At 44.5% G+C, this 27,175-nt stretch overlaps 1 protein-coding gene across 2 annotated transcripts in view; it reads left to right on the forward strand.

Annotated features, from left to right (window-relative positions):
* RORA (RAR related orphan receptor A) overlaps nt 1-27,175 on the forward strand; it is a 387,110-nt gene that overhangs the window by 294,752 nt on the left and 65,183 nt on the right. The window contains exon 1 of one of the 2 annotated variants that reach the window (XM_015872511.2): nt 20,332-20,436. The exons of the other annotated variant lie outside the window; for it this stretch is intronic. Within the exon in view, the coding sequence (XP_015727997.1) occupies nt 20,406-20,436 (31 nt within the window). The 5' untranslated portion in view covers nt 20,332-20,405. Of the gene's footprint in view, nt 1-20,331; nt 20,437-27,175 lie in introns of those variants that run through there. 2 annotated transcript variants of the gene reach the window in all.

Consider the following 27,175-nt stretch of genomic DNA (forward strand, 5'->3'; position numbering starts at 1 on the left):
AGATGATTAATCAAAAAAAATTAACTTTGGCTGATAATACTGCTCTATGAATTATGAGCTGGCTATAACCCAGGGAATACTCCTATTGTCCCCTCTACAGCGGCCCATCCTTCCTTGACACAAACGCACCGAAATATTAAGATTATTCATGTAATAGAAATTTAACCATGGTGTTATTAAGTTATTAACCCCTTAGTTCAGGTGTTTCTGAATCTCTTTTAACCACCTACCAGGTAATTCTCAGGAAAAGAGCCCATAATTTGTTGTGTAGTTCAGTATACTTTGACACTTGAGGGGGGAGGTGGGCCATCACATGTGCTGTGGCACATGGCAGCCTGTAGCCAGTGGGTCAGATACTTCTGTGTTTGTTTGTTTTTTTGTAGGTTGTAGAGGATAAGTGCTTCCAATTGAACCTGAATGGCATTAACAATTACCTGCCCCAGCTGCATTTATTTCTGGAAAAAGTCACAGCTTTGCTTACAAACAAGTGTTGTAAACCACTCCTTTGACATTGGATCAGCTCAGATCTGTCAGACTCTGTCTAATAATGAATTATGATGGTGCAGTTATAGGCAAATGAGAGGACAATCAAGACTGGAGCACTAATAATGAAACTTGCTGCCAAGACTTTTCACAGTGTTTTGAGATTTTCATCTAACACTTTATCTTTCATTCCTGATCAGCACACAGTGCTTAGCTGCTAACAGTAGTGGAATAGCCCAAGTTGAGACTGGTTTGGCATGCTTCTGATATGGTAGCCAATGCTTGGATTAGTACTCATTGTTACTGGGCTCAGTTTGCTCCCTCTTGATGTTTAAATTGAAGTTCTAACTTGTATTTCTAACAATTTAAAGGCTTAATTTAAGAGACATAGCACTGTTTGCTGAAGAAAAAAGTCTTAAGTATAAATGGGAGTAATTTTGAAGTAATCTGATCCATCCTGGTATCAGCCTTGCTTTAGTTACTATCGGTAAATGTCTACAGAGTTTTCCAGGCATGACCTCAGTGCACAGAAATGTGCCCCTTCCTTACCCATTCCACAGACCAGGGAGTCTCAAAGGGGGCATATTTTCTTGCAGGAATCAGTCTGAATCTTTGAGTTTCATCAAAATAAGAACCAATGCCAGATTTTGAGGGGAATCTGTCCATTTGTTGTCATAGTCACAACAGGAGTTTCCCCTCATTACCACCATTTCCAAGTACTTTGCAGTTCTGAATGTCTCAGAATCTGCACAAGGCACAGAAGTACTGTAATCTATAGAGAGAGATCCAAGACAGAAACTGAAATAATACAAGCCCTTTTCTAGCTCCCATTTGTGGCACTGGATAAACTACTTTGTGTGTATACACCATAGTCTCCTTTTGGCAGAAGGAGCACAATTAGTGCAAAAATACATCTATTTTTTCCCCTAGTTTCTATGCATTTTGAAGGACAGTATTTCTACCAGTGTAGCTTGTTCCTACATGACTCTCAGCACTTAACCCTGACTCCCTGGTCTAAGCATTTGAGAATGCTTTACAGATACACCCCCCCCCTGCAAGGAGAAAAGGCATCACATTACTCCTTTTGCACAAAAGTGAAGGGGAGAGGTTAACTGGCTTGCACAGCATGCCTGTCTGCTGTGCCAAGGATACAGGCTGGGAGCCTTGGATGCCTGCTGCACTGTTTAGATCTGCAGACCACCTCTCATCCCAAAGTGATGCATTCTTGTGTACCAGTGATCAGACATTGCTTTAATAAGGGAAGAATGCAAAAATCTTTCTCCTGAGATAACCATGTCAGAAGGTTGTTACCTACACAATGCATTCCAACAGTTAGGTAATTATCTGTTACCAGGCATTACTTCTATGGAAAAAAACACTCTGAGACAGGCTACACTGAGGTTAAACAAACAGCATAGCTTTTGATATCTCAATCAAGACTTTACTAAAAGCAAGCGTATTTATACTGAGAGAAAAAAAAAAAAAAAAAAAAAAAAAAGCAGGGGTGTGTAAGTGTAAAGGTACCCTGAAAAAGAGAGTCTTGGGAATGTGGTGAATCAACTAAGCTGGGGGTGTTTTCAGAGTTTAAAACTAGTGTGATCGCATTACGGCCCTGTTGCCAGTATTTCCAAATTCAAGTAAGGTAAGTCTCTGCACAAAATAGTGCTGTCCCTTGAAAAATCCAAGCCACTGAGTTGCTAAGTGACCTCCTTTAAAGGAGGCAACTGCTGTCATGGCAAACCTTAGCTGATCTCTGCTTTACTTGAAGAAACAAAAGCAGTGTTTCTTGGCCTGCCTGTGGTGGTTTGAGTTCACAGCTTTTCCTCCTAAACTCTCCTTAAGCCGACAAGGCTGAGAGACTTCTGCCAGCCACAGTTAGAATTGGAAGCTGCTGGTATCATGCTGTTTATTGGTCCAGCCATGACCACGGTTTTAGCTAGCGCCCATGTGTTAAGGACAAAGCTGCCCCTGTCTCCTGGTGAAGTGATGCTGTGTACCCCGCTTCTGATAGATGACTTTCCCAATGTCACGCAGACCAGCTATGTGGCGTTGGGTGCTATGTGGTTGTTACATATGCTCCTCGCTTTTCTTTTTTTGCTGCTGGCAGCATTGGTATGTAGGGTGTCTTTTGACACCGTCAGCTAATTGAAATTTCTGTGGGACAAAGTAGTCCTTGCTGACATTTAAATGTACCCACTTTGGTTTCTGTCAGCAAGCTTTTCTTGTGTTGATATCTGAACTCTAGCAAGCATATTTTAGATAGAGCTTAAATTTAGACTGCTTTAAGGACAGTGAAGTAGTGCTGGTTGATGCTGCTGCTTAGCATTTTACCATATTAACACACTAATAATTTCCAATCAGGAAATCTTTTTCTACCACACTTTTTATAATTATTTCTCTCTACCTTGCAGTAAAACTTAATTAGAGACTTCTTAACCACAATCCCTTACCTTCTATCTGTCTTCTCCTTGTGAAATAGCTTAGTAATAGCTGTTTCAATAGATGTAAAAATTAGTTTGGTAAAGCCTTTCTTCTTCATCTGAAAGTCTTTTGCATTGCTCTTTATAGAGAAGAAAATAGTATTATTTATTAAGATAAGTATTTTCAGTTTGGATGTCCATGCCCAACTATTGCCAAACAAAGCTGTATCTCAGGAGAAGGTAAGGCCATGCTGTGTAGCAAACAGAGATCCCTCTGCCCTATGTGCCTGCTGGAGCCAGGAGGCTGGAGTAGGAAGGTGTGCTCTGTAGGAAGGGTGGAAAGAGTCTCCTCTGTTTTCCTGGCAGTGGGAGTTGAAGGAAATAAAGCATCTGAAACATTAGCTGTTGCAAAGGAGACCTTTGTCAAGTTGATGACAACTTGGTCAATTGGGATTGCTTATCACTGTGCAAGTTGCCCCCTAGACTTTTTCTTACTAGCGGTACTGTGTCCTTGTGCTTAGGCTGTACCATCTTTGCGTGCCCTTGTCCTACTGCTTTCTGTAGCAGGAGGCTGTTGTGGGCCATTACAATTCAACTCTGCAGCTAGTGGTGTTGTATAAATACTGACAAGAAAACTACTCACAAGGAATACTAAAACAAAGTGGAAGAGTTACTGTACTCTCAACCACAATTATATCATAAGCTTAGGAAGTTCATATTATATTAATAAACAGCTAGTATGGGTAACAATAGCTGCAACCTTCCCGGTGGCACACTTGTTATGTTCTAGCAGCAGATTAATAACCCTCCTTTAGCTACACCCTTCAGTGGCAAGTATGTGGTAGATGCTATCCTATCATCTTATTTTTTCCGCTATCCTAAGTCACGTTACCTGAATACATGATACCGTGTGGTAAAGTTTTACTGAAACACATCAGAAGACTCTGATTTGCCATTTGTAGCTAAATTGACCTTCTGGATAAAGAGCACGCCAAGCGGCTGTGCTTTCTTTATCTATCCATAAGGGAGAGCTAATAACACAGAGCCCCTGAGACCTCTAAGAGCCCCATTAAAATCAGCGTTGACACTGCAAAAATTGTAGAGAATAAACGAAGTGTATCCATTCCTTTGAATCCTGGCTTTCTTAATGGAGAACCAAGTGGCGAAATAGGCCTGCTTGTTTTTTCATTTCTATTTTTTAAAACCTTCAGCATTCACCTTTAAGAATCTGACCCTTATTCTTTTTTGCTAGGGAGATAATTATTCACTCTCAATTGCTATCTCTAGAACCAGTTAATGAATGCTACATAATAAACAGAAGTAGGGCAGCTGGATGAGAACAATGCACAGGTGGGTAAGAACACTTCATTTGGTGAGGAGATAATGAGCAAGAGAACTTGTGGTTTGCCTAAATACCACCCTCACAGATAGCTCCTGCATTGTTACAGTTCTCAATCAGTTTTTCTGCTTGTTAAGTGGCAAGAGAAAGGCAGTTAGAAAAAGGAAAAGAGGTTTCTTCAGAGGAAAGAGATTCAAGCAGAAGATCCTCCTTCTCTCCCAGACCTGTCCTAAACATTCTTACTTCCTTACATGCTATTGTGCACCTTCCCAGAGGAAGCTAATTCTGCAGGCAGAGCAATCGCTGTTTTGCTGTGCCTGGTTTTATTATCTCTGCAAGGCTTATACCTTCCATCCTTAGAAAAATTGTTCCAAACCTAACCCGTGGAGGTGAGGACAGGATTTATTCTTGAAATAACAGTTTATATGACGTTGGCTCTGAGAGAGAACAAAACCGTCGTAGCTCTGCCATTCCTGGTATTGCCATCTGTATTGAACAGCTGCATTTCCTACCCAGGTTTTACTGCATGCCTCATCTGACACAAAGAGGTTTACTGGCCAATGCACACACACACACACACAAAGGTAAGCAGTACTGCTGCTATCCAGCTTAAGGTTTCCGATGTGTAATACAATTAAGCATTACCTTTGCCTCGCAGGTTCTCCATGACTGCGGTTTTCAGAGATGCAGTGCGTCTGCATTTTTTAAAGCCGGCTCTGGGTCATTGTGTGAGATTGTTGTTGAGTAAAGTCATACCAGTAGAGGCAAATGACTCGGTGGCAGGAACTACTGAAGATGAACTGAGGACCGGGCAGTACGTTCTGTGTTCTGCTAACCTGGCTGACACACGGAAAGGAAACAAGGTCTGAAGGTTTCTGGGTCGTTCACTGAAGCATTAACCACTTAGAAATTTCAACATTTAAGTTAGTAATGTGGTTTCTGATACTTACAGTGTGATTTGACTTCATATAATGTCCTGTTTGAACCAAAATGAATTAAGGTGGAATTTCAGAAAGAAAAAAAAAATTTATGGCAGCTAATTCCACTGGCTTTCAGGATATGAGCACCCGTGTGCCTTAGAGTTACTTGAAAATTTCCACCTTAATCTTAAAAGCATATGTCATACTCAAAATGGCAGAAGTCATAGCCAGAGCAGCTTCCAACTAGAGATGCGGTAGGAACATTATGCACACCATTCACTAATGCAGGCACGTACAGGCCAGCAGTAGTTCCAATATCTGTGCCAGAAAGCTAATGAGAACATATTTGGCCATAAACTTTCCTCTGACATGAGCAAGGACGTACCTAGTTTCTAGTTGTCTCGTGTCCCTCAGCTGTAAAATGGTATCAAAGGTATCAAAGCAACAGTTCTGGAATAAAATGTGGACTCTTAAGGATTTGTGGTGAAAGACTGAGACATGGTAATCAAAGAAACGTGCCATGGGCTGTATTTGCACAGCCAGGCGTATATTTTTCTTGAGCAAATAGACTGGTTTTGTGTGTGCCAAGAGCTTGCCACATGTGACAGGCCAGCAAGGAAACACAGCTTTGTTCATTCCACTCAGAGGATGTTTGAAGGGAAAAAAAACTTGATGTAAAGTGCTGTCTTCTGTGTAACTGGTGAGCTGAAAAGGCAAAATGCTGCTAGACATGAAGCAGCATAACAGAGGGAGCCTTTCAAGGAATGCACATCTCCACCATGCTCATGGTCTTTGTTCACCCAAAGCTAGAAGCCTCGAGCTGCATGTCATCCTTTCATCCTAGGCAAGTGATGGAATTAGAGTGGGCGTTAATTTTATCTTCCTGAATAAGACAGAAAAGTATGGTATGACCCTTTTTTGATACTCTCTCGCCTGCAGTCTGTCAGACTGTGATCCAGACAACTCGAAGCTGGGATGAGAGGTGCTTTTCAAGAGCGCTATGTGAGGGCAAAACTTGCTCTCCTGCTTTTTAGCTCTGACTGTCTTCCTGGACAGGCCCTCTGCTGATAGAATTCAAGGCTATCCTTAGAACTTGTGGTTCATTTCTAACAGATGACATGGCTGAGGTTGGAAGGACTCAGAGGTTTGTCCAGAGGTGCATCTAGTCCCACCCCTGCTCAACAGGGTGCTCAGGACCATGCACAGGCTTTAGAAGATCTCCAAGGAGGAGACTCCACAGTCTCTGAGCAACCAGTGTCAGTGCTGTTACCCACAAAAATGCTTTCTGCTGATCAGACAGAACCTCCTTTGTTCCAGTTTGTCCCCATTGCTCTTGTCCTTGCACTGGACACCACTGAATAGAGCCTGACTCTTTGCACCCTCCATCATGAGTCAGCACTGCCAGGACATACAGCTGTTCTGTCAAAAGCAAAATAAAGTACATGGTGATGATTATCTACTAAAGGCTTCTAGACCATATGCCTGGTCTTCTGTGGGAATCTTGCTACCTGGGAGACGAGAGACACTTGGAAGTTGGTGAGTGCTTGGAGTTCTTTCCCCAGATAAAAAGCAGATCTCTGGCAGTGACAAACCTTCTCCATGTCATCTGGGCACACTCCCAAGGCTCCTGTAGGAGCAAAAAGAAAAGAGTGGCTATTGCCCTCCTGCTGCAAACAAACTGTCGTCTCCTGCGGTTTGAAAGCTGCACAAGGAATACTGCACAGGGACAAAGCAGGTGTTTCTGGAGAGGTGACAGCCTAAAGCAGTGGCTTGTACCCAACTGATTCCAACCATACTGTAGCAGCTATAAATGTTTGCTTTTCTTTTTGGTAATGTATGCCCAAAAGATGCTTACTGCCAACCTTCCTGATGTACAGCCCATGGCTGACAGGAAGAACAAGGAAGCAGATTTTTATTTTTTTTTAATAAAAGCCTCCAGATCATAATGAGCAGTTGGAGAAAAATGGAATTTAGAAAGATGTGAAGATCGAAAAGATTAAAATGCAAAACCCCAGCCAAGCACATGCAAAAGTAACCTTGTCATCCTCTTATTCTCTCTACCATATTGCTTGTTAGTCTGCTCAGTGAATAACTAAGTTGAAACCGGACCAGGTAACTCTTCAGGTCTGGAATATTATTTTTTATGTGTATCATGCTTTAATCTTTGAATAGGCTTCAGTCAGATGCCCTGGGACTAAGTGAGGTTTCAGTGACTGGAATTGTAGCTGTAAGAGTGGAAAATGCCACTTTCTCTGGTGGTTTCCCTGTTAGCTGGAACTACTCAGCAGGTTGAAACTGACCCCTGTTAGAGTTAAAACTGCAGGCCCTGTCCAAATGGTGCTGTTCAGTGCTGGGTAAAAATCGCAGTTGCTAGTCTTGGGTAGCAGAAATGATGTGGTTGTGTTTAGTTGTATTGTATGTGCTTTGGGAGCTCCAAGGGGTTTAAGAAGTCATCATCTCCATCCACTGTGTGGCTGGGATGCTGTTAGTGGCGTGCAACTTTCCCTGTGTGTATGTGACCTGTTGTGAAATGGACAAGTCACCTTGCTAGTGAGACAAGCATAGGGTTCTTGAACTCAGGCAATCACAGCATATTTGACTGTTGCTCTTAGCATAATGTTCCAGCTGAAGCCCCGCTGAGAGGTGCTCTTGGTCTTATCTATGTTTGCGGGTTTAGAGCTGGCCTGAATATTCATATATGATACTGGCTCTTAGGATCTACTTGGAGTTAATTAGTTGGATGTATCTGAAGAATTACAAACCTTGAGTTTACAGGAATTGTTATTGTGTTTTTCCTCTCTGTTGGTGTTTGATTTATACCTACAAGTCATTCCCAGAAGGAATTCAACTAGATTTATCTCCCAGATTTTTAATTTAACTGATGACTGTTTACATGAGCGTCCTTGCCAAAGTGAGGTGATTTGGCAATCCTCTGGAATGTAAAGGTTAAGTATATTGATTTAATCTTTTCCCAAAGGAGCTGTTCTCTCTGTGGCAAGGCATCATCATTTTTGTTCTTGAGTGCTTGCAGCTTTATTTGCATGGGTTTAATTGAATTTTGTCTATATTATACTGTAAGTTGAAGACAGCCGTTTCATATATTTCTTCCTTCTTGGAATAAGGATTTTTGTACTCTCGGATGATTTGGTAATGAACCTTGAATTTCCCTGAGCAGCAGTTTGTCAGAGCTTTCAATATGATAAGCACTGAAAATAAGGGAGAGTCTGTTCTGCCATTATGTGCACAGTTAACAAGAGCTATTCACAGTGATGGTAGGATCTTATACCCATGTCTTCATGTGATTAGCGCTATACTTAGCTTACAAATAAGCTTATCTGAATTGTTAGCTTACGAACAATATATATAAACCGCATTTGTTTCAACATATGGCGCAAGCTTGTGACAGTATCAGCTTTAAAATTACACGTTCCTGAGGAAATGTGATCCAGAACCGGTAGCTTTATTTTTAGAAATGAGATAGAATCTGGGGCAAGGTGGGGGTGGTCCATTTATGCAGTAAGTTTGTTGGGTTTTGTGCCTATGATTTTGGTGTAAGCTGTTTGTTGCCACTCAGGTAATTGAACAGCAACCAGAGCACCTCAGCTGAAGTGTTCTTTCATCTGTGTTACAATGTGTGGTCCTTGCTGGGAACCACAGGTCTGGATGGATTGTTGAGGTGCAGAATAGGCTGTTAAGGATCTGAATATCACAGCTATATCTGAACTGGTATGCTGGCCATCTGAAGCCCATACACCCAGACCAGATGATTTTGCAGTTGTAAATGAAACTTGTTATGTTTTTGTTTTTGTTTTCTTTTTTTTCCTAGGGACATATTATATTGTTTATTATTTTTCTGCTTTGTTTAGATTTATCATCAGTTTTTCCCAGTGAGCTTTTTTGAGATCCAGAGCTCAGTGATCCATTTTGCAGAGCAGAGGAATAGCAGGTGTTTTCTGGTTTGGCCTCGTGGCTTATATCCCTTGTATCCGTTCTGCTGGCCTGGGTTGGAAAGGAGTTGATAAAGAAGCCAGTGCCCAATCCAGGGCTTCTAATCACGCATCTGCAGAATCAGATTTGGATCTGGTGGTTTGCAGGCAGAGCAGCTCCCACCATGAAGTGTGATTAAGGTGGAGATAAATCAGGAATGAATGCAGTTCTCTTACACCTAAATTGAAAAGACCTTTTGCTTTTTTATCCTAACAGCACAATGCCTCTACCTTGTGTACATGAGCTCAGTGCTAATAAATGAGGTTTCTTTTTAGATATTTCTTTTTCCTTCTTACTATGTCAAAGCAACAGATTTCCTGTTATTTTGTGTTTCTTTTCCCTCGTTCCTGCAGGGCTCATTCCTAATTCAGGGATTTCTTTTGATCCATACAGACCTTTAGGAAATGAATTTCGAGCATATGATGTTTCGCATTGGTGACTCCTAGCAGTGTATTGTTGTTAGCGAAAAAAGCCAAGACCCAGAAGCCACAGGAATTTATGCCCGTCGTGGAAAATCTAGCACGGTTTCTTTGGTATGGCAACACCAAAATGTCTGCTGGCATATTCTGCTCAGGCACTTATAACCATATAAAGTGAATGCCTTTTAGGAATTGGATTAAAACACAGACATAATATTTTCCATCAATTTGACATTGAGAAATCCCAGACATACAGTGCTGCAAGTGAAATTAGATACCTTGGGAAACCTATTCCAAATGGAAATCTAATATGTGGGATCCTGACTCAGTCACCACTCCCTCAGGTTTTTACCCTCCCCAGAATATATTTGGATCCACTAGCGATGTAAATATAGTAATGTTATACCCAGTAAACATGCTCAGATCGCATCAGGCCAGTTGCACTAAGTGTGGCCATAGAAAAACTGCAAACTTGGCTGTGAGTATTAAAAAAAAGCCAAGAGCGGATAACCTGCCAGTAATGCCTATTTACCTGCTTTCTGATGTTAATGCAGATGTGCAGTTCCACTATTTGTGGAATCATTTCGGCAGACTGTATTATTTATAAACGGAAAATGACAGAGTTTATGGTGAGCCTTCTGTCACAGTTGTTTGGCATATGGGAATTATAAATAGGACTGGGTAATCACTGATGTGCAGTGCTTTTGGCAGTGTGGTCATTTCTGACCCAAAAAAAACCCAAATAACCCACAGAAGATAAATATATGAAGGTCCCTTCTAGCTTTTTTTTTTTTTAATGTGTAGGAATATGTTGTGTTTTGGTTTCCCTGCTGCAGCCATAAGGAAAAATGGAGTATTTTTAATATCATTTGTTACATGCTTGCACAGCAAGGCTCTTTTCAAAATAGCTTGAGCAGTTACAGTGCTTTGGGCACTTCTTGATCAGGGTAGTAAAACTGGCATGTAATTAGCGGTCCTGCTGGCCAGATGTGTTTCAAAGCCCTACTCCAATATATCCAACCCAGTACTGAGCACCCCAAGTTTTAGGCCTGTGGTGCAGCTCGTGTAGATGTAATCTGAAGTAACCGTTTCTGAGTGCACGCTGAAGTCTTCTGTAAATCGTGTGGAAGAGGAAGTGGTTTCTCAACTACATGGACAGCTTGCAGGCTTGGTTTGCAGTGATACCAGGTATAAGATGGCAGTCCAGAAGGCGCTGTTTGCTCTTGCCTGGCCTGGTAAAGGTGGGTAAGAGTTATTAAAGTTACAGAAGCCATTGTGCTCTTTGCAACGTTTTTTCTTCCTAATCCCCATGTGCAATCAATACAATCTGAAAGTCAATCTGATTCTTCTCTTATTTTTACCTTTTTAAACAATCTCTGTGCTCCAGCTTCGTCCAGTTCTGCCACTCCTTTGATTTTTGCTATTCTCAACAATAACTGGTTTCTTACCTGAATTTAGTCAGCAGCTGTATTGATTGATAATTGAGTAGGACGAAATCCAGTTGTCTTCACTTCCATCATTGTAATGCAAGACAAATGCTCTCAGCTGTGTCACCCATGTAACCAGGCAGTGATTCTGAAGCAGCTGATATTCACTAAGAAAAATGCCAGCCCGTGTTCCCTTCTGGCTGTGCATACAACATGGACATAAACCAGTTCTGATTTTCATGCCCTGAATCATTGCAATAAGGTAGCAGGGTGATGTACCACTTAATACTTTAGTGAAGTATATACATCAAAGTTGCCAAATAAACAGCTTTGGAGACTTATGTATATTGTAATTGTGGGAAATGTTTCTACTAGTTTATTAGATAATAGGTGCAATTTGAAGAAGGAACATGTAGTTCTCTTCACTCCCTGTGCATCCTTTGGGTGTGGGCATATAATAACAAAGTGCACAGCTCAGCACATTTTCAATTCACACGTTGACAAGAAGTTGTAAAGCAACACAGGTTTCCTTCTGCTTTCCAGCTACTCCTGGTGAAGAAGCCCAATAGACTTTTCCTCAAATGGCCTTTATTTTCTTTTTTCCCCAGAAAAGGCTTATTTTAAGAATTGTTAACAGAGTGCTCATATGACTCCTGCACTTTCCTAACCTTGGACCTACTGAAGCTTTCTGCACAAAGATCTTTTTGCAGATACAAATGAAATGAGCACCTTCCAGGTGTTCCAGATGCAGTGCACACAGAAGCACTTTCTGTGTATGCACAGCAGTGTTAGCAGAGGGAGCAGAGACTTTAGTAAGCACAAATAAACTCCAATAAAAGTGGAAAAAAAAACAACCTTTAGATGGCCAAGTCTTTTTAAAAATCATCTTTAATGAAATATTCTCAAGCTAGGGAGATGCGTATAGAGGAGGAGTGTGGCAGCTTGCTCTTTACCACTAAAAACTGCAGTCTTTAAGATAGGATAGCAGATATTGGCTTTTGTTGAACAAGAATTTTTATCTTCCTATCCAATCACCCCCTGCCACTAGGCTTTAAAATTCTTGTTTCCTTGGTCAGAAAGCTGGTTCAGACACCACACCTGCGGTTTCCCTCGTATTTGGGTCTTTTCACAGAACTTGGTTTCCATAGTAAGTGCTTTTCAAAGAAGTTAAGGTTCAAATAAAAGCACTCCGTAGTCCATCATTTTATAAAGGCTCTCTCTCATTAACTCACTGTTGAATAACTCTTATAACCTCAGGTCTATTTGAATTCCACTCCAAATGTTCTGCTGCAGACCATCTGACACCTCACAGAACAGATTATAAGCTCCAACGCTGAGTCTCTGATCTCAAGTCTCACTCTTCAAGCTATTTTAACATAATTATGTTTGAACAAAATATGCTAACTGATACAGTGATTGAGGGCTCATATTTAGCTGCACAGGCTAGAAGCCAGGAGAAAAATAAGAAAATATTTTTCCATTAAACATTTCAAAAAGCTGGTGTTTTCCATACATCCTGCAATAACATAGTATGAACCTTATGCTTTTTCTGCATTACATCTCACAAAGCTTCCTGTTTTGCCGAGACACTACCACTGATGCTGAATGAATCTCAAAGCTTTAATTCTTGTGTCAGGGAATGCATCTTTTTAATAGGCTTTATAGATCTTTCCTTTTGATTTTATCTTGCAATAATCCAGTAAATTTCTTCCCTAATATCGTTAATGCTTTGCAGGCTTACAGTGGTGATTGCATGAAAACATTTTTTTTCTTACTTGACAAAACCAATGAAGCGTTTCTATTGCAGTGTTTTGGCATGTTCTCAGTTTGGGATCACTAGACAACTAAAGAGGAAGGGCTAGAGTTTGTGAAGGCAAAAATAATGCACTTTCTCCCCGCGGTGAAACTGCACATATTGCTCTTTGCAGAGTACTGTCCTTAAATGGAAAAGCTTAACATGCAATGCACTGCTTTTGTATAGCTTTGAACAAAAGGCATGGCAGGGCCAGCTTCTATGTAGATGAAGCAAAAGAGGAGGGCAGATGTAAAATATGTGGGGTTTATAGTGGTTCCCTTCTTACCTGAAAGCTCAGTGTGTGCAGGGAGGGCTGTGGGGCTGCCTCTGGGGGCTTTCCCCAGGAGGTGACACCCTCAAACATGCACAGGAGGCAGAGCTTGGCCTGCTGTGTGCATTTTTCCTATAACATCCTACAACTTTAAGCTTGTACAGATTGCATAACTCTAGTAGGTCTGTTTAACAGGTGGCTGCACAATAACTCTGGTGATGGATGTTCACCATTTCAGTTGCTCACATTAGAAGGCAAATAAATCAATTACTTTGAACTAAACCTAAAATACTATTCTGGGGAAGAAGTTAACAATCGTGTACACATTTATGTATATTTCTTTATCCTTCAGCTAAAAACAAGTGGGAAGATTGAAAGCAGCAGTTACATTTTTAATTTATTGGACGTGTTTAAGAGAAATGTATTGAAATTTGAGTGTCTCTGCTTTATTGTAGCTGGTAGAGTACATGCTTTACAATACATTTACCTTAGAATCAATAAATCTCTGTTTTAATAACCAGGGTATGTGTTAGAACCTGATTACAGATGTGCACTGAAGAACAGCTGCCTTGTGTTAGAGGTAACCCCTCCAGCTACTGCAGCCTTAAAGATTAACTGTGTCTCAAATTAGCCTTGATTCTATTAGAAATGCCCCTCATATTTCATGCTCTGGAATGGAATATGGGGAAAGAATGTCATAATGTTTCCCTGTTCTTTGACAAGTCTTTCAGCAGGCTTGTCAAAGATCCTTTAAAATTGAACTGAAATAATCGGAAATGATGTGTCAATGTGAAAAACACTTGGTGAATTCCTTTCTGTGAGACAGGGGTATGCTAATGAGCTTTAAATCATCAGCTCAAGATGACTGTTATCAAGCGAGTGGTCATAGTTCATATCAGATTACTAAGGTAGGCAATGAGAAGGTTTCTAATTACTTGATCTGTTTTACTTCTTTAGATAAGGTTTTTTAAAAAGTGCTTGAGCTGAATTAATACAAGTGCAAGCTGCAGAATCAGGTTTTATATGAAGCAGCAGATCGTTCTGCCCTATATGCTCTGCTTTGTGATCACATTCATCAGCTTAGAATACTGCGCTTCCTCCTTTTAACGCAAGAGGTTGTGCTGTGCAGGTGTTCCCCATAGAATGTGGTGATTATTAGTTCAAAATCAAACAAACAAAATACTCTCAATCATCTTCCTTTGTGAGTGAATCATCTTATTTTGCTTCTACTAAAGACTAATATCCTTCAACAGTGTCTCTTGATCGTGTCTGATATTTATAATTATGCGAAGGAATTATCTGTGTGGGTCTCATGCCCAGGGTCTGTGCCATCTTTGTTCAGTTTATTTATCGCTGTAAGTAGGTGCATGGTGGTTGGTTTAAGAGTGAATGTTTGAGGCTATTTTAACTTCTGAAAGTTATCATCAAAGATTATTACCCTTAGAGTTAAATCCTTAAAAGCTATACGTATGTTTGTTGTTTTTCACTCACTTGATCATAAGCAATGCATTTTCTTTGGTAATATTAAGGATGCAATGATATCATGGGAGAGAACATCTGGAGTAGTGAATGTTGCTGGAGTAGATTTTAAGTTTCATCAGAGCAATAGCGAGCACCTATTCTATGACTGTAAGTGCCTAATATGAAAAAAAACATAGCAAATAAAAGCAATTTGCTAGCTACCATTCAAATCCCAACAAGTGAGAAGCTTCTATTTTGTATTGAGACATTAAAAAAACCATGAATCTTCTAATTTTTCTCATACTAGCACAAGCATTCTCCAGTGCAAAGCTGTATAAATAATGTGTACGCTCACAGGAGCAGGAAATGTGCCACTGATCAGACAGCATCAACTTGGATGAATCCTATCCTGGAAGCTTTACTTTAAATGTGAGCAATAAAACCACTATTGACATGTGGCACTACTGACTGAAATGTCAATAGTTATAAAAAGAGTATTTCATAACGCAGGATCATTGTTTAGTTTGCTTGACTGGACAGATGCTTCTGCTTTTCCATGAAAGAAGAATGATTTCCATATTAGTTCCCCGAATGCTCAGCGTAGCTTATTTGTTCCACTAAAGCTCAGATCATATGTTGAAAATAGGAGCAAATTGCTTGCTGATCTTGTATAGTGTAAGACGTTGACACTGGGCATGACCTGAAGCAATGTAAGTGTTGGCATGCTTACAGGTTAGCTTAGGTTAATTTTGCTAACTCTGGAAATGAGTACAGGGTGAAGCATTGCTGTCCTTACCCCTTGGCTGCTTAAGCGAGATCACTTCTGTTCTCTGGCAACTCTGACTTAAACATTGTTTCCAGAGCTTTCAGGCAGAACTGACAATTTTCTTTCGCTGTCTTTAGTGTATAGACTACTACATTTCTCTGGTTGTTATTACATGAGCCTCCTTTAATCATTCTGTTTGTCAAGAGGTTAGAGCGTGTGCCAGGAGCAGAGAGGCAGGCAAGAGGCCAGAGTGCTGTTAGTGCCCTGGGCACGTTCAGGGGCAGAGGATCCACTGGCGTATATATGCCCATATCGTCCTGACTGTTGAACCAGTTGAACCATTCATCAGGAAAAGGCAATAAAACCACTAAGTTCCTTCCTGACGCTGCATTTGGACTGACACGTTGGTGAGGAAGATTCTGAGACCTCGCTCTGCTCACTGCTGCCCTTTCTCCAACTTTGGCCGTCCCCAGTCATGCAGAAGAAGGTGGAAAGAGAAACCCAAAACTGAAAGAGAACGAAGAATATTATTTGTTCAGCATGCATCAGGAACAAAAACAACTGTTGCTTATCGCTGGTGTGTAACTGGCTGAAGAGCTGAAGCATGAGGTCAGGTCAGTCATAGGCATCCTAGATGGGTTGCCCAGGGCCTTGAGCACCTCCAGGGGTGGGGGATGGCCATCATCTCTGCATCCAGAGTTGTTTTCACTTGTCACCAGCTCCACATTCAGTTGTTAAGTGAACAAATGGTATCTGTGCCCCGGAAGCCCAAGCATCAAACTGTAAAGGAGCAAAAGGACTTTTGAAGATTTCAGAATACTCTGAAGAGAGCTCAGTTCTTTTTGATCAGTTTACAGGGAAAGGCTTTTCTTTGGAGAGCCTGTTTGTGACAAAAATGATTATTTGATGACGATCCTTGAACAAAGATCTAACAATTGCTTCTCAGAAGATAACTGAAATGTTGCTGTTTTTTGTGCTACTGACAGCCATCTCAACAGCAGTGTTTGCACTGCCTGTTGAGTTTTCCCCATCGGAAGGGACACGCTACACATGCTACACAATAGCAGCTCTGGCTCTTGGCAAGCAGCGCTTGGCCAAAAATAGCCAGGTAAAATTAGATGTGAAAAAGAACGCTTTAACAACTTGCAAACAATTCCTGCTTTTTGTTAATGTGAACTTCAGGATAGCAAGGAAAGTTTTGTCAGCGCAAAACAGTGTGGATGAGAATCTTTCAGAGACAAGGAGGGACTCAGTGATGGCAGTGTGATCAGTAATTCAGTATCAGGCACTTAGTGCTCCATTGCAGAGTAGTCAGACAAAAGGGGAGGTTACTAAATCCAGATGAATGTGTTTCTTGCCAGTTGTGGCTCATCATTGAGCCACCTGCAACTGGTGGCAGATGATGAGAAAGATGAGATTATGGCCAGTCACTTGAATTCCAAAGCGTGCTGATGTTTCCTTACATTTTGAAAAGCAGCAAATATTGTATCTTTTCAATGGATGCCAAGGTCAGAGGAAACTGGTTAACAGCACAGTTCACTAGGTAGCCCCCATAGTTCACTAGGTGACCCCAGCACCTTACTGCCAGCAGTATCTCTAGCTGGTAACAACGTGGACTTTGGACTTAGCTCTCCCTCAGATGAATCCAGAACATATTGTCAACTTTGTACTTCATTTCACCATGTGCAGAACTGTAGCAGCCATTGAACAAAGCGCAGCTCCCAGTTCAGCAGTTGTGAATAGCGATGTATTTAATTGAAGTTGAGGGGCAGTTTATAAAATGGCTTGATTAACAAATATAGCTGCAGGCACACGCTGCACAAAAGCATACTTCCTCAGCGAGAATTTGGGAAGGCATTTTGTCTGAAGCAAAATGGTACGATTGCAGGGTCAGCATCGTAGTGGTTTTAAATAGATGAAAAAGAGTCAGCTTAATGAGGACAACCTCAGTTAAATTCATCTTCTACGGTGTGAAGCGCTTGGAGTGCTGGAAGCAAGTGAAGATGAAAATACCACTGAATGTAGGGGGGGGAGAATGTGTTAGGGAGCTGTCCTTCTGTGGGTGCTGCGTATAGCAATTAGAAGCCCCCTCAAAAGTGAGTATCAATAGGACGGGCAGAGTGGTGTTTTGTATTTCAAAGCTTTAGAGCAGCAGTCTTCCTACACTTTGTTTTGGATGTGTTTGTTAAGCTGGGCTGTTACAGCCCTCTGCACCTGTGTGGTTCCATGGGGAAATTGTTGGTGCCTAAGAAGCCCAAAGGGCAGCGGTGCAGATGTCTGATGCTTGAGGTGAGCTGTGCGTTGTACACTGCTGATATCTGGAGCTGCACCCCTGGTGGGGGCTGAGCTCTGTGCCCACCTCTAGGAGCTGTGAGTACCCACTTGGTGCTGTTATCTTTCCTGGACAGGGCTTAGCTCCGGAGAGGAGCTAGTTAGAGGTTGGTAGGAGTTTTCTTTTGTATGGGTGTTCTAAGTACTTAATACTTCAGTATTTCCAGCTGTCACTAATATGTATGTGAATCAGTGCAGCATTTCCTAAACATTTAGAATAACTTATTTCATTAAAAGGATGTGAAAAAAATGAGTAAAAGAAAAAAAAAAACCTAAAAAACAAAAACCAAACCAACCACCTTTATCCTGACATAGTTGAAGCCATTTTTAAAGCAAAACCATCTGTGGGAAGTTGAACTCCAGGTGGTTTGAACAAAATGAAAAAGCTGTTCTCCTGCTGGAATTGAAAATCTGAAGACCCTGGCTGATTTATTGAAGTGTTTTTGTGCCACTTCTCTTCCTGTAAATTAATTCTCTGCTTGGGAGAAGCACTGCATGCAGTCCCTTCTCTGCAAGAGGCTTTATGTGCAGTTGTGTCTGTGAGCAGTGAGCAACTGTATGTCGGAGTGGTTGGGCAGCTTCAGCTCCGGCACTGCCCCGTGTGGTTCTACCTGCTTTGCACAGGGGATTATTACTTGATGCATTGTCTTTTCAGAGTGCTTTTCTTCCATGCTGTACAAGGGAGGAAGGTGATGGTTGCGCCCTGTGTTTATTATTCAAATCGTATTGATAAGGAGAGCTCAGAACTCTTCCTGAATTAAGCTTCATGATACAGTATGCAAAGCATGTCCCATCGGGCTGCAGCAGTGCTTGTGCTCCGAGCTGGGGCAACGTCAGCATCCTTCCGCAGTCAGCAGCATTTACATTGCATCTACTTGGGAATGCCTTTGGTGGAGCTGGGTAGAAAGGAGGAGGTATTTGTTGGTCCTGGAAGATGAAGTTTGCTCAGTGTTGTTGCTCAGTGTTGTTGAAGGAGAGGTGGAGGGGGAGAGCTTTTTCTGTTGTGCTCAGAATGCCCGGCTGAACGCGTTTCCCCAGTGTCCCCCGATACTGGCCATCCTCGGTGTTTCCCGTCCCTCGCTACTTGTACCGGGTCCGGAGTATTGCTACAAATAGTTGCTGTTCTCTCATTGTTCCCGAGGTTTGCGGTCACCCAGCGAGTCCGTTTGCGTCGTACCCGGTTTGTGTCGGTGCAGCACGCAGCAGTGCGCGGTGAGGTAGCACGACACGGGCTCAGCAGCCCGGCACTGACAGCTCCTGAGCGGTGACCGTGATGACAACGGACGGTCGCTCCGTAACGAGCCCTCGGGCCGGCACCGCACCGGGCCGCCCCGCCCCGAGCGCCGCCCCGCCCGTCGGGTTCTGTTCGGCCCTTCGGGGTCCGCGTTGTGCGGGATCGGGCCGTGCTTCGTGCCGTGCTTTGGACGTCAGGTGTCAGCCCGCATCGCAGGGCTCGTTTCAGCTGGTCTGGAACTAAATGCAGATCAGTAATAATGTAATGCTGCGTACCTTAAGGTGAAATGTCTGACGAGACAACTGCCGTTAATGGACTGTGACATTTTTCAAGGCACGGGTCTGACATGACTTGCTGTGTCAGAGGGAAATGTTCGCGGGATCTCACTCACTGCCTTACATGTATTAAGGCAGCCTTCTTTTCTCTCGTGCGTGCTGTGTGTTGCAGTGCTGCAGCTCACTGCCAGGCATGCAGCAGGGCCATGGTGACAGCAGTGCATTGCAGGCCCAGCTGCTCCCAGCAGCACCCTCAGCCTTGCTTGGGCCCGCAGGGATGCGCTACATGTTCCGTGCCCATCCCCCCAGCACTGTGCTCAGCCGGGGCCACATCTCAATATGAGCACAGACAGCTCAGAACACAGCACCAAATCCTTGCTGAACTGGTACTGCTGCACTATGTTAGCTCTTGGTGTAAAGATAGAAGAGCATCATGAAGGACTGCCCTGCTGGGTGCACTCCTGGCTGCTTCTGCCCGTGTTTTGGTGGCACTGTATTGCCCTCACGGCAGTAGGTAGGAGAGCCATCAGGGGTCGGTGCCGGAGGGCTGGACTCGGTGTTGTCTTACGAAAACCCTTTCTAGACCCAGGTCTGCGTGTGACACAGTGTTTTCTCTGCTCTGCTTTCCCTTGCTTTACCTTCCGTGTGTGCACGCAGGTCTGATTTGCTGCTGGGAGATGCCCTGCTCTGTGCACTGCCTGGCAGCGCCGCTTTCCCCGTGTTTTCCCCTCTAGTGCCGCTCCTCCATCAGTCACAGCGCTCACAGTGAACAATTCCGCCGTTGCTAACAGCGGTTCCAGCGAGCCGTGGTTCCGGGGAGCGGGTTCAGACGGGGGCTCTGGGTGCAGCTCCGTGCTGCGAGCGGCTCGGCGCGTGCCTCGGTGTCCCGGCAGCTGTTTGTCGTTGTGTCCCCGCTGTTGTTTTTCCGCTTGAAGCGCCGCTTCCCCGCGGTTCATGTTAACGCGGAAGCTCAGCGGGGCTCTGGCCGGTCTCTCACCTGCCGGCCGGGCGGCGCTGCGGTCCCGCCTCTCCCCGTGCTCCGCGCCGCCCCTCGGCGCCGGGAGGGAGCGCGGCGTAAACAAGGCGGGGGCCGGGGCTGGCGCGCTGTCATCGGGTCACATGGAGCCTCATATGTGCCGGGGGATGGCGGCGCGGCGCGGCTCTCCGCTGGCAGGCGGCGGCGGCTGCTGAGGCGGCGGCGGCTCGCACCGAGGGCCCGTCCCGTCCCGCCTCCGCTCCCCGCCTCCCCGCGCTCCCCGCCGCTTCGCCCCTGACAAATGATGTGTTTTGTGCTCGCCGCGATGAAAGGTAGGCGCAGCCCGCGGGGCCGCCGTGTCGGCCGGCGGGGAAACAAACCGGCGGGGCCGGCGCTCGCTCGAGGCGCGGCGCTTCTCCTCCCTCGGGGCGGCCGGAGGGACCGGGAGCGGGAGCGGGGCGGGCAGAGCCGGAGAGGGAGTGCGGGTGTTCGGGTGTGCGGCCGGAGCTGCGAGACCAGAACCGTCCCGTCCCCCCGCCGAGCCGTGCCCATGAGCCGTGCCAGCATCCTGCGGGCGGCTGGCGGGGAGAACGGCGTGGAGAGGGACAGCTGCTCGCGGTCAGGATTTGGAACTAGAGGAGAAATCGGAGCTGCCGGACGGTGATTTTAAGCCTCACCTTTTTTTTTGTGCTTTCCGATCGCTGCCCTTAATGGGGACAGTCCCGGATTGAGGAGAGGCAGAGGAAGTTCGGAACGAGGAATCAGAAGTGTAGGGACGTGTTCTCGTGCTCCTAATAATGCAGGCTCTGCCGTATAACTTTGCACAGTTTGTAAAGTAAGGATTCTGATTAAAAATAATAATGATAATCTTAAAGCAGGGATTGTCTTATCTATCCGAGGTGTTCTTTGGCAGTAACCCAGAAGAGTCTCACTGCTGCCACTTGAATTTAGTGCCCCGACTGAAGTACAAAACCTTTTCCTTTTGAATTGAATTGTCGTGGATTGTGCAGGTAAAACTTCTCCAAGGTCCCTCCTTCTAATGAAATAATTGCTTGAAAAAGCAGGTTGATTCTGGTGTCGGTGCCGGGCTGCTGCCTTCCCTCCCACATAGAGCGAGCAGCAGGCAGTGCTGCCGTGCCGCAGCACAGGGATTGTGCATTGGTGGGCTCCCCTGCTCCGAGAGCCCATGTTGGTAAAAGGCGAGCACTGTGTGTGTTAACCACTAGTTGTGCTGAGTGTATTTGGTGAGATGATTTGGGTTGGTTCAGATACTTGCATGCAAAACAAAAGAAAATGTGTTTTTAAGTGTGAACTGCGTGGCTGTGTTAGCAGCCCTGTCAGATTTTACATACACAGACAGCTCGGTTCATCAGCGCATCCTCTGTGAGCCGGCTTGAACCATGTAACCCAATAAACAAAGGAGAGATAAAACCATCGCTGGTTTATGTGTTCATTTTAAGCATAAAACCATTTCACACACGTTTGGACAGAGGCGTGAGGAGCAAGGAGCTGCTCCACGCAAGTCGCCTTTGAAGTAATTGTTTCAGTTCTTCTGCGAGCTTCGTGTAAATCCATTTCCATACCGATGTAAAGTCTTGTCGGAGTCCAGCTGTTGGATTTTAAGCTATAACTCACGATGGTTTGATTATGGAGTTACTTCGGGCTCTGTCCTTTTCTGGAATACTCATGTGGTACATTTTGTTTGTGTTTTGTGCTACTTAATTTCCTTACACGCCAAAAAACTTCATTGGTTCTTGTTCCTTTTGAGTTTGGTGGGCAGAGTTGTGCTGGCACACGTCTCACAGTGACCTCTGACTGCTATGAAATAATAGACCCCTGGTGTTGCTGCTTGTGAGATGTAGATGGGAAGCGTGGGGGATGCAGTTCAGGTGTATGAGGGGGAGATGCCAGATATGCTGGTGAATGGAGTTATTTTACTTCTTCCTGATGCTGGAGTGGTACCTTTTGGGCTTTCTGGTTGTTTTGTAGTTTAAGCACAGAAAATTGTGGTCTGAAGGAAAATAATGGGATTTAATTATTTATTTATTTATTTATTTATTTATTTTTAAGAAGTGAAAAAAGATTATTAATTCCTTCGTGGCTGCTGTTGAGGTACCCCAGGTTGATACTGTTAAAAAATGAATTGTGAGTCACCTTGTACTTTTTAATGCAACATAATGTCCTGTGGAACAGGCTTGCTGAAGCTGCCAGGCCATCAGAGCAAGCAGAAGTTGTGGTCAGCTGTCGGCACACCAATATATGGCCAAGACTGGGGAGCAGGGCAGTCTGGGGAAGGGTCATGGAGTCACGGTATGGTTTGGGTCAGAAGGGACCTTAGAGATGGGCCAGAGGTGTCAATGAAGTGGGCTGCGTGGTAGGAAATGGAGCCTTCTGCTTTCAGGCAGAAGAAAAAGGTGGTGTTTTTTTTTTCCTCTCTCTAAGAAAATAGGCAGTGGTGAAGCATTAGAAGCGAGAAAGATTGAGTAAATGTTTTGTAGACTGATGGACCTTTGAAAATGGTTCACTAACTGTTACAAGCCTGCACCAAGAGCCAGGGAAACCTCACACTGTTGATGCAAGCAAAGCAGGCCAGGGCTAACCAGGGGGTCTTTTCTGAAGGGAATGCCATTTCTGTGCTCAGACACTGAGAGTTTGCAGAGAAATTGAGTAGTTCTGGTTACATGCTTTTTGGTACAGATATTAGCCCTGCGAGAGTCTTGGCTGGGAGAAGCATCAGGGTTGACTGGTAGGAGAGAAGAACTGATGGTGCTGAATTGGTGAGCAAGTGCACAGCAATACCGGTGGTGTAGGTTATTGCAGCTGCATGGAACCAGAGGTGACAGACTGGGAGCTAGATCCAACCTGGTGGGGTTTGGCTTTGGGTACTGGGCACCTACTTTGTGAGGGACAGGGGTGAAGCCCAGGGGTGGTGAGAGATGGAGCACTGGGCTTGTGCTGTCCTTAGGCCCTGTCTGTCAGGTTCCATCTCCTGTGGTTAACAAAGTACAGAACAGAACCTAGCGAGAGTTTTACTGCCCTTATGTGCACGTTTCTGAAGGGAGATCAGCAGGATATCAGGCCCAAACCCTGTGAGCTGTTTCTGCAGGATGTATTTACTGTTAAGATAGAAAGGTGTGATTTCAGCTTCTAATTCTGACTGGTGCTTGCATAGCATCAGTGAAATAGAATCCGTTGCTGCTTTGTGGACCACGAGAGAAAAAGAACTGGTAATTTTGCTTGTAGAGAACAACGTTTAACTGTCGGGGGTCTGCACTTGAACCTTTGGAAACACAACCAGTTTTCTGACTGGCGTTGGCACCACATGAGGGTTTAATCATTGACAAACACCTATTTAAGGAAACAGAACACACAGCTTTCCTTATTGGTGCAAATTACTTTTGTACCTCGCTGCGTGTTCCTGCTGCTACGTAGTGGGGCCGGGCTGCGGTGCTGTGGGACCCCCTCCTAGTAGCCACCCCATGCCCCCTCCCCACAGGCAGTGCCCGCAGCTGAGCCGGCCCCAGCGTGCTGTGCTGCCTCTGACGTGCGTTTTGTCATGGTTCTTGGCACTGACCTGTCAGCACGTTGGTAATTACTCTGTGCTTTTCACCAGTAAACAACCGCGCGGGGAAAATATCTTGAAAGCCGCTTCACAAATTGAAGCATGTTTAAATTTGCCTTTGCTCTCGTGCCATTGAAAGTTAAATCCAATTTAGCAAATATCCAAGTGCAGAACTTGCTGTTGACTAAATATTAACAAAATCCGGCCTTTGGAACTGCAGGCTGAGAGGCCGCTTTACCTGACTGTGCCTGAGCTGAGCGAGTGCCTGCACCAGAGCCGTTTGTTGCAGTGCATTCTCAGGATACGGCTGGTTGGAGGCTTACTGCTGAAATGGGTGTTTCGGGCCCTTTGAAAGACTCGAGATTTGCAAGTAAAAAGAGGAAATCTGTCTTCATGTCTCACTCTGTGATAATCAAAGGCAATCGCTTGCTCTGTACAAGTCTCGGCTGGGGACGTTCTTTCAAGTGTGGAGAATTTGTACGTCCTGTTTAAGTCAGCGATAACCGGGGGTGCTGAGCACCTCCTAGATCAAACTCGTTCAACTTTGGCACAGCTCTTGCCTAGCGACAGCGGTGAGCCTATTGCAGCCAGCTGGCAGCACGGCCTTACAGATAGTTCTTCTGGGCCAGTTCTGAACCAGTAGGGTACAGCTGTGGCGATCTGTGGGTGCTCTGTGTGGGTGCTGCCTATCTGTGCTATTTAAAGAAAAAGAAAGAAAGAAAATCCCCGAAGGAATGAGGCGGTAGGGGCAGGTAGGCTGAGCAGGCGCTTGTGCCATGGCCTCACCTCAGCCGTGTCTGCAGGCCGTGTCTGCAGGCTGCAGGCAGGGGCTCAGTCCTCTCCATATCGAGTATTTCACCAGCATCTGTGAAAAAAGCTGTTTTCTTGTTCCTTGTGATAGAGATCCTTGTATGTTCTCCTCCTTTTAGGCCTGCGTAGCACTGAATTTTGACCTTCAGGGTTTTTACATATTCGTTATTGCTTATAGCTTCTCTTGCCTACAGTACATAAAGAAATGATCGTTATCATGGACTAATTACTGGCAGGGCTGCAAGTATTTCATCTTCACAAGAGAATTCTAAATTGGTGTATTTGTTTCTAAACTATATGTTACTAAATCAGAACTGTCAGAGCTTTGTGTCTCTCTGGGGTGGGTGCATGCGGCTGTGTGTGTCTGACTTTGCAGTTCTCTATCTAGTATTAGAGGAAGTTGTGATGTGGAGCCTTCTTTCCTTTTCTTTTTTTGTGTGTGTTCTCATGAGATAAGTGACTGTAGTCTGCAAAATAACCACGTATGAAAAGAATTTGTTAAGTCATTACGAGACCAGTCAGGTTTGATACCTTTCAGAGTGTGCGTTAGTCTTTCATTTGCAGTGAGAGAAAAGAATTAAATATTCACCTTTCCCATATTTATGTGCGAGCTGTAATTTGCAATTGCAGCCGATAGCTCCCGAGATCAAACATGCTGTCGTTCTCTCATGATTTGTCTTTTCCTTGAGGACTAATATCTGAGGGATATGCACATAACTAATGGTGCAGGAACCCTTCTAACCCCCTTGATGAAGATCAGTTTTCCTCGGGTTTGCAATAAGCGGTAAACAGGGAAAGGAGGATTCTGTTCTCCAGGAACAGCTGTGTTATGAGAAAAAGGTGACTCTATGTGGGACAGAGCTCTTTGCTCATTGGATGAAAAATATCCACAGACTGAAATACGTAAGCAGAAAGCCTTGTTAGGGGACCTGGCAGATGGATGCTGCTTTTTGTGCTTTATGCTGTTTTAAAGGGAAGTTTGCCCACGGTTAATGAAGTCTTTTGCTTGCCCTTTTTTTTTTTTTTCCCCCTCTTTTTTCCCCTTTCCTTGCTGGTGGCATTTGGGCTGAGAAGTTCAGCTAAGCTCAGGTTGGCACACGGTTAGTTTCAGGCAGCTCCCAGTGCCTGTGCTGTCAGCTGGGAACGCCAGGGAGCGGCTCAGGGTGCCACGCTGCTCCCCACGGGCTGTGGCAGCTGCGGGCCGAGCTCACGCCAGCTGGCACACCTTGCACGGCGGCTGCGGCTGCGCAGCGTCCCAGGCAGGATCCTGTCTTGGTGGACAAGGCAGTGTTTGCTTCGCCTTTTCTGCCTGGTGCTGCTGGAAGCACAGAGCTGAAGCCTAGTTGTTAACTATGAGGCTGCACTCTGAGGTGGATAATGCTCCGTATGCGCCTTGGCTAATGTTAATCTCTGATGTTTAATGCTTTCACAAAGTGCAGGAGCCCCCCAAGAAGCTGGGGGCTCCCAGCAGTACTGGAGATGGGGTTTGCCACTGCCCTCGCCATCAAACACAGCCCCTTGGTTTGCTGCTGCTGCGAGCACAGCTGGGTGCAGCTTACTGCAGTGTCAGCCTGCAGTACATGCTGCCAGCACCTGTCCAGGCGCAGCCACCGGCCTTGCACAGCAGCTTCTTGTTTTCCTTCCTTGGTGGTGGGAGTGAGGCAGGACCCGCACTTGTGGCTCTCCTGTTTGTGTAAATCCGGCCTTTGGGCCATTTGTCATGCTCCATACGTAGCCATCTAGGCTAAAATCAGTGTGGAGAGGTATAATCATCCCAGCTTTCATTTTAAGAGCATTTATCTCTGAGGTTAATTAAAGCTACTTGAATGTAAATAAGGCTAACCTCTTCACTTCTGAACAATGCAAATAGAATAGTCAGCATACTTATAGGGTATCAGCCGTGTAATTATTGTGTAATGTTTGTGTTCTTTGAAACACCATGCTATTTATTGCCATTGAATCCTGGTATGAGGTGCTTCATAAAACCAACTGTGTGACTCTTTATTTTTGCACTTGAGAAGAAGCTGATCGTTCACACATGGGGGAGGAGTGACATTAAATCTTTTCATAGACAGACATGTTGGTGTTACAAAGGCTTTGTCAGAGTGTGTTCTTTCCATCTCCACGACTGTTGCCCGCAGCCCCATCCCATGGCAGCACGCTGCAGGCTGTAGCCCCACGCACTGGTTTCAATTTCAGATGGAGTTGTCTTAGTTTTAAATGGTAATTTGTGAAGAAATTAAATAGAGCAGTGGGAATAGGATGGTATGCGGGGCCTCAGGTTTTCAGTGTCTCCACCGTGGTTCAGAAGGGGACAAGATGAGGTTGTGGTACTGAATTTCCATCTCTCTCTTCAAAGCATTGGGAGGGTCAAGACTAACTCAGCAGTTTTCTCCATTCCATCCAAGAGCTATTTGCTGTTGAGGACCCAGTACAGTTTACATGGGTCAATTAGAAATTGGTTTTCATTGTGTGTGGCACTTAATCAGCATCTCCCGTGTGACTGACAGTGGTCTTACATGTGCTTGGCCCACAGCATGAGATCACCTCCTAGAACTCAGGTAAAATATGGTTCTCTGGTTCTGAGTTCAGAGCAGAGGCTCTGTATCTTCCAAGGGCCATGATCCACATCCCCAGTGGAGGCCAGCTCCTCCCTGAGTCCCAGGTGCTCTTTGCCTGAAGGCAGTAGTCCAGGTAGA

This window comes from Coturnix japonica, chromosome 10 (genome assembly GCF_001577835.2).
Source record: "Coturnix japonica isolate 7356 chromosome 10, Coturnix japonica 2.1, whole genome shotgun sequence".
Lineage (NCBI taxonomy): Eukaryota > Metazoa > Chordata > Aves > Galliformes > Phasianidae > Coturnix > Coturnix japonica.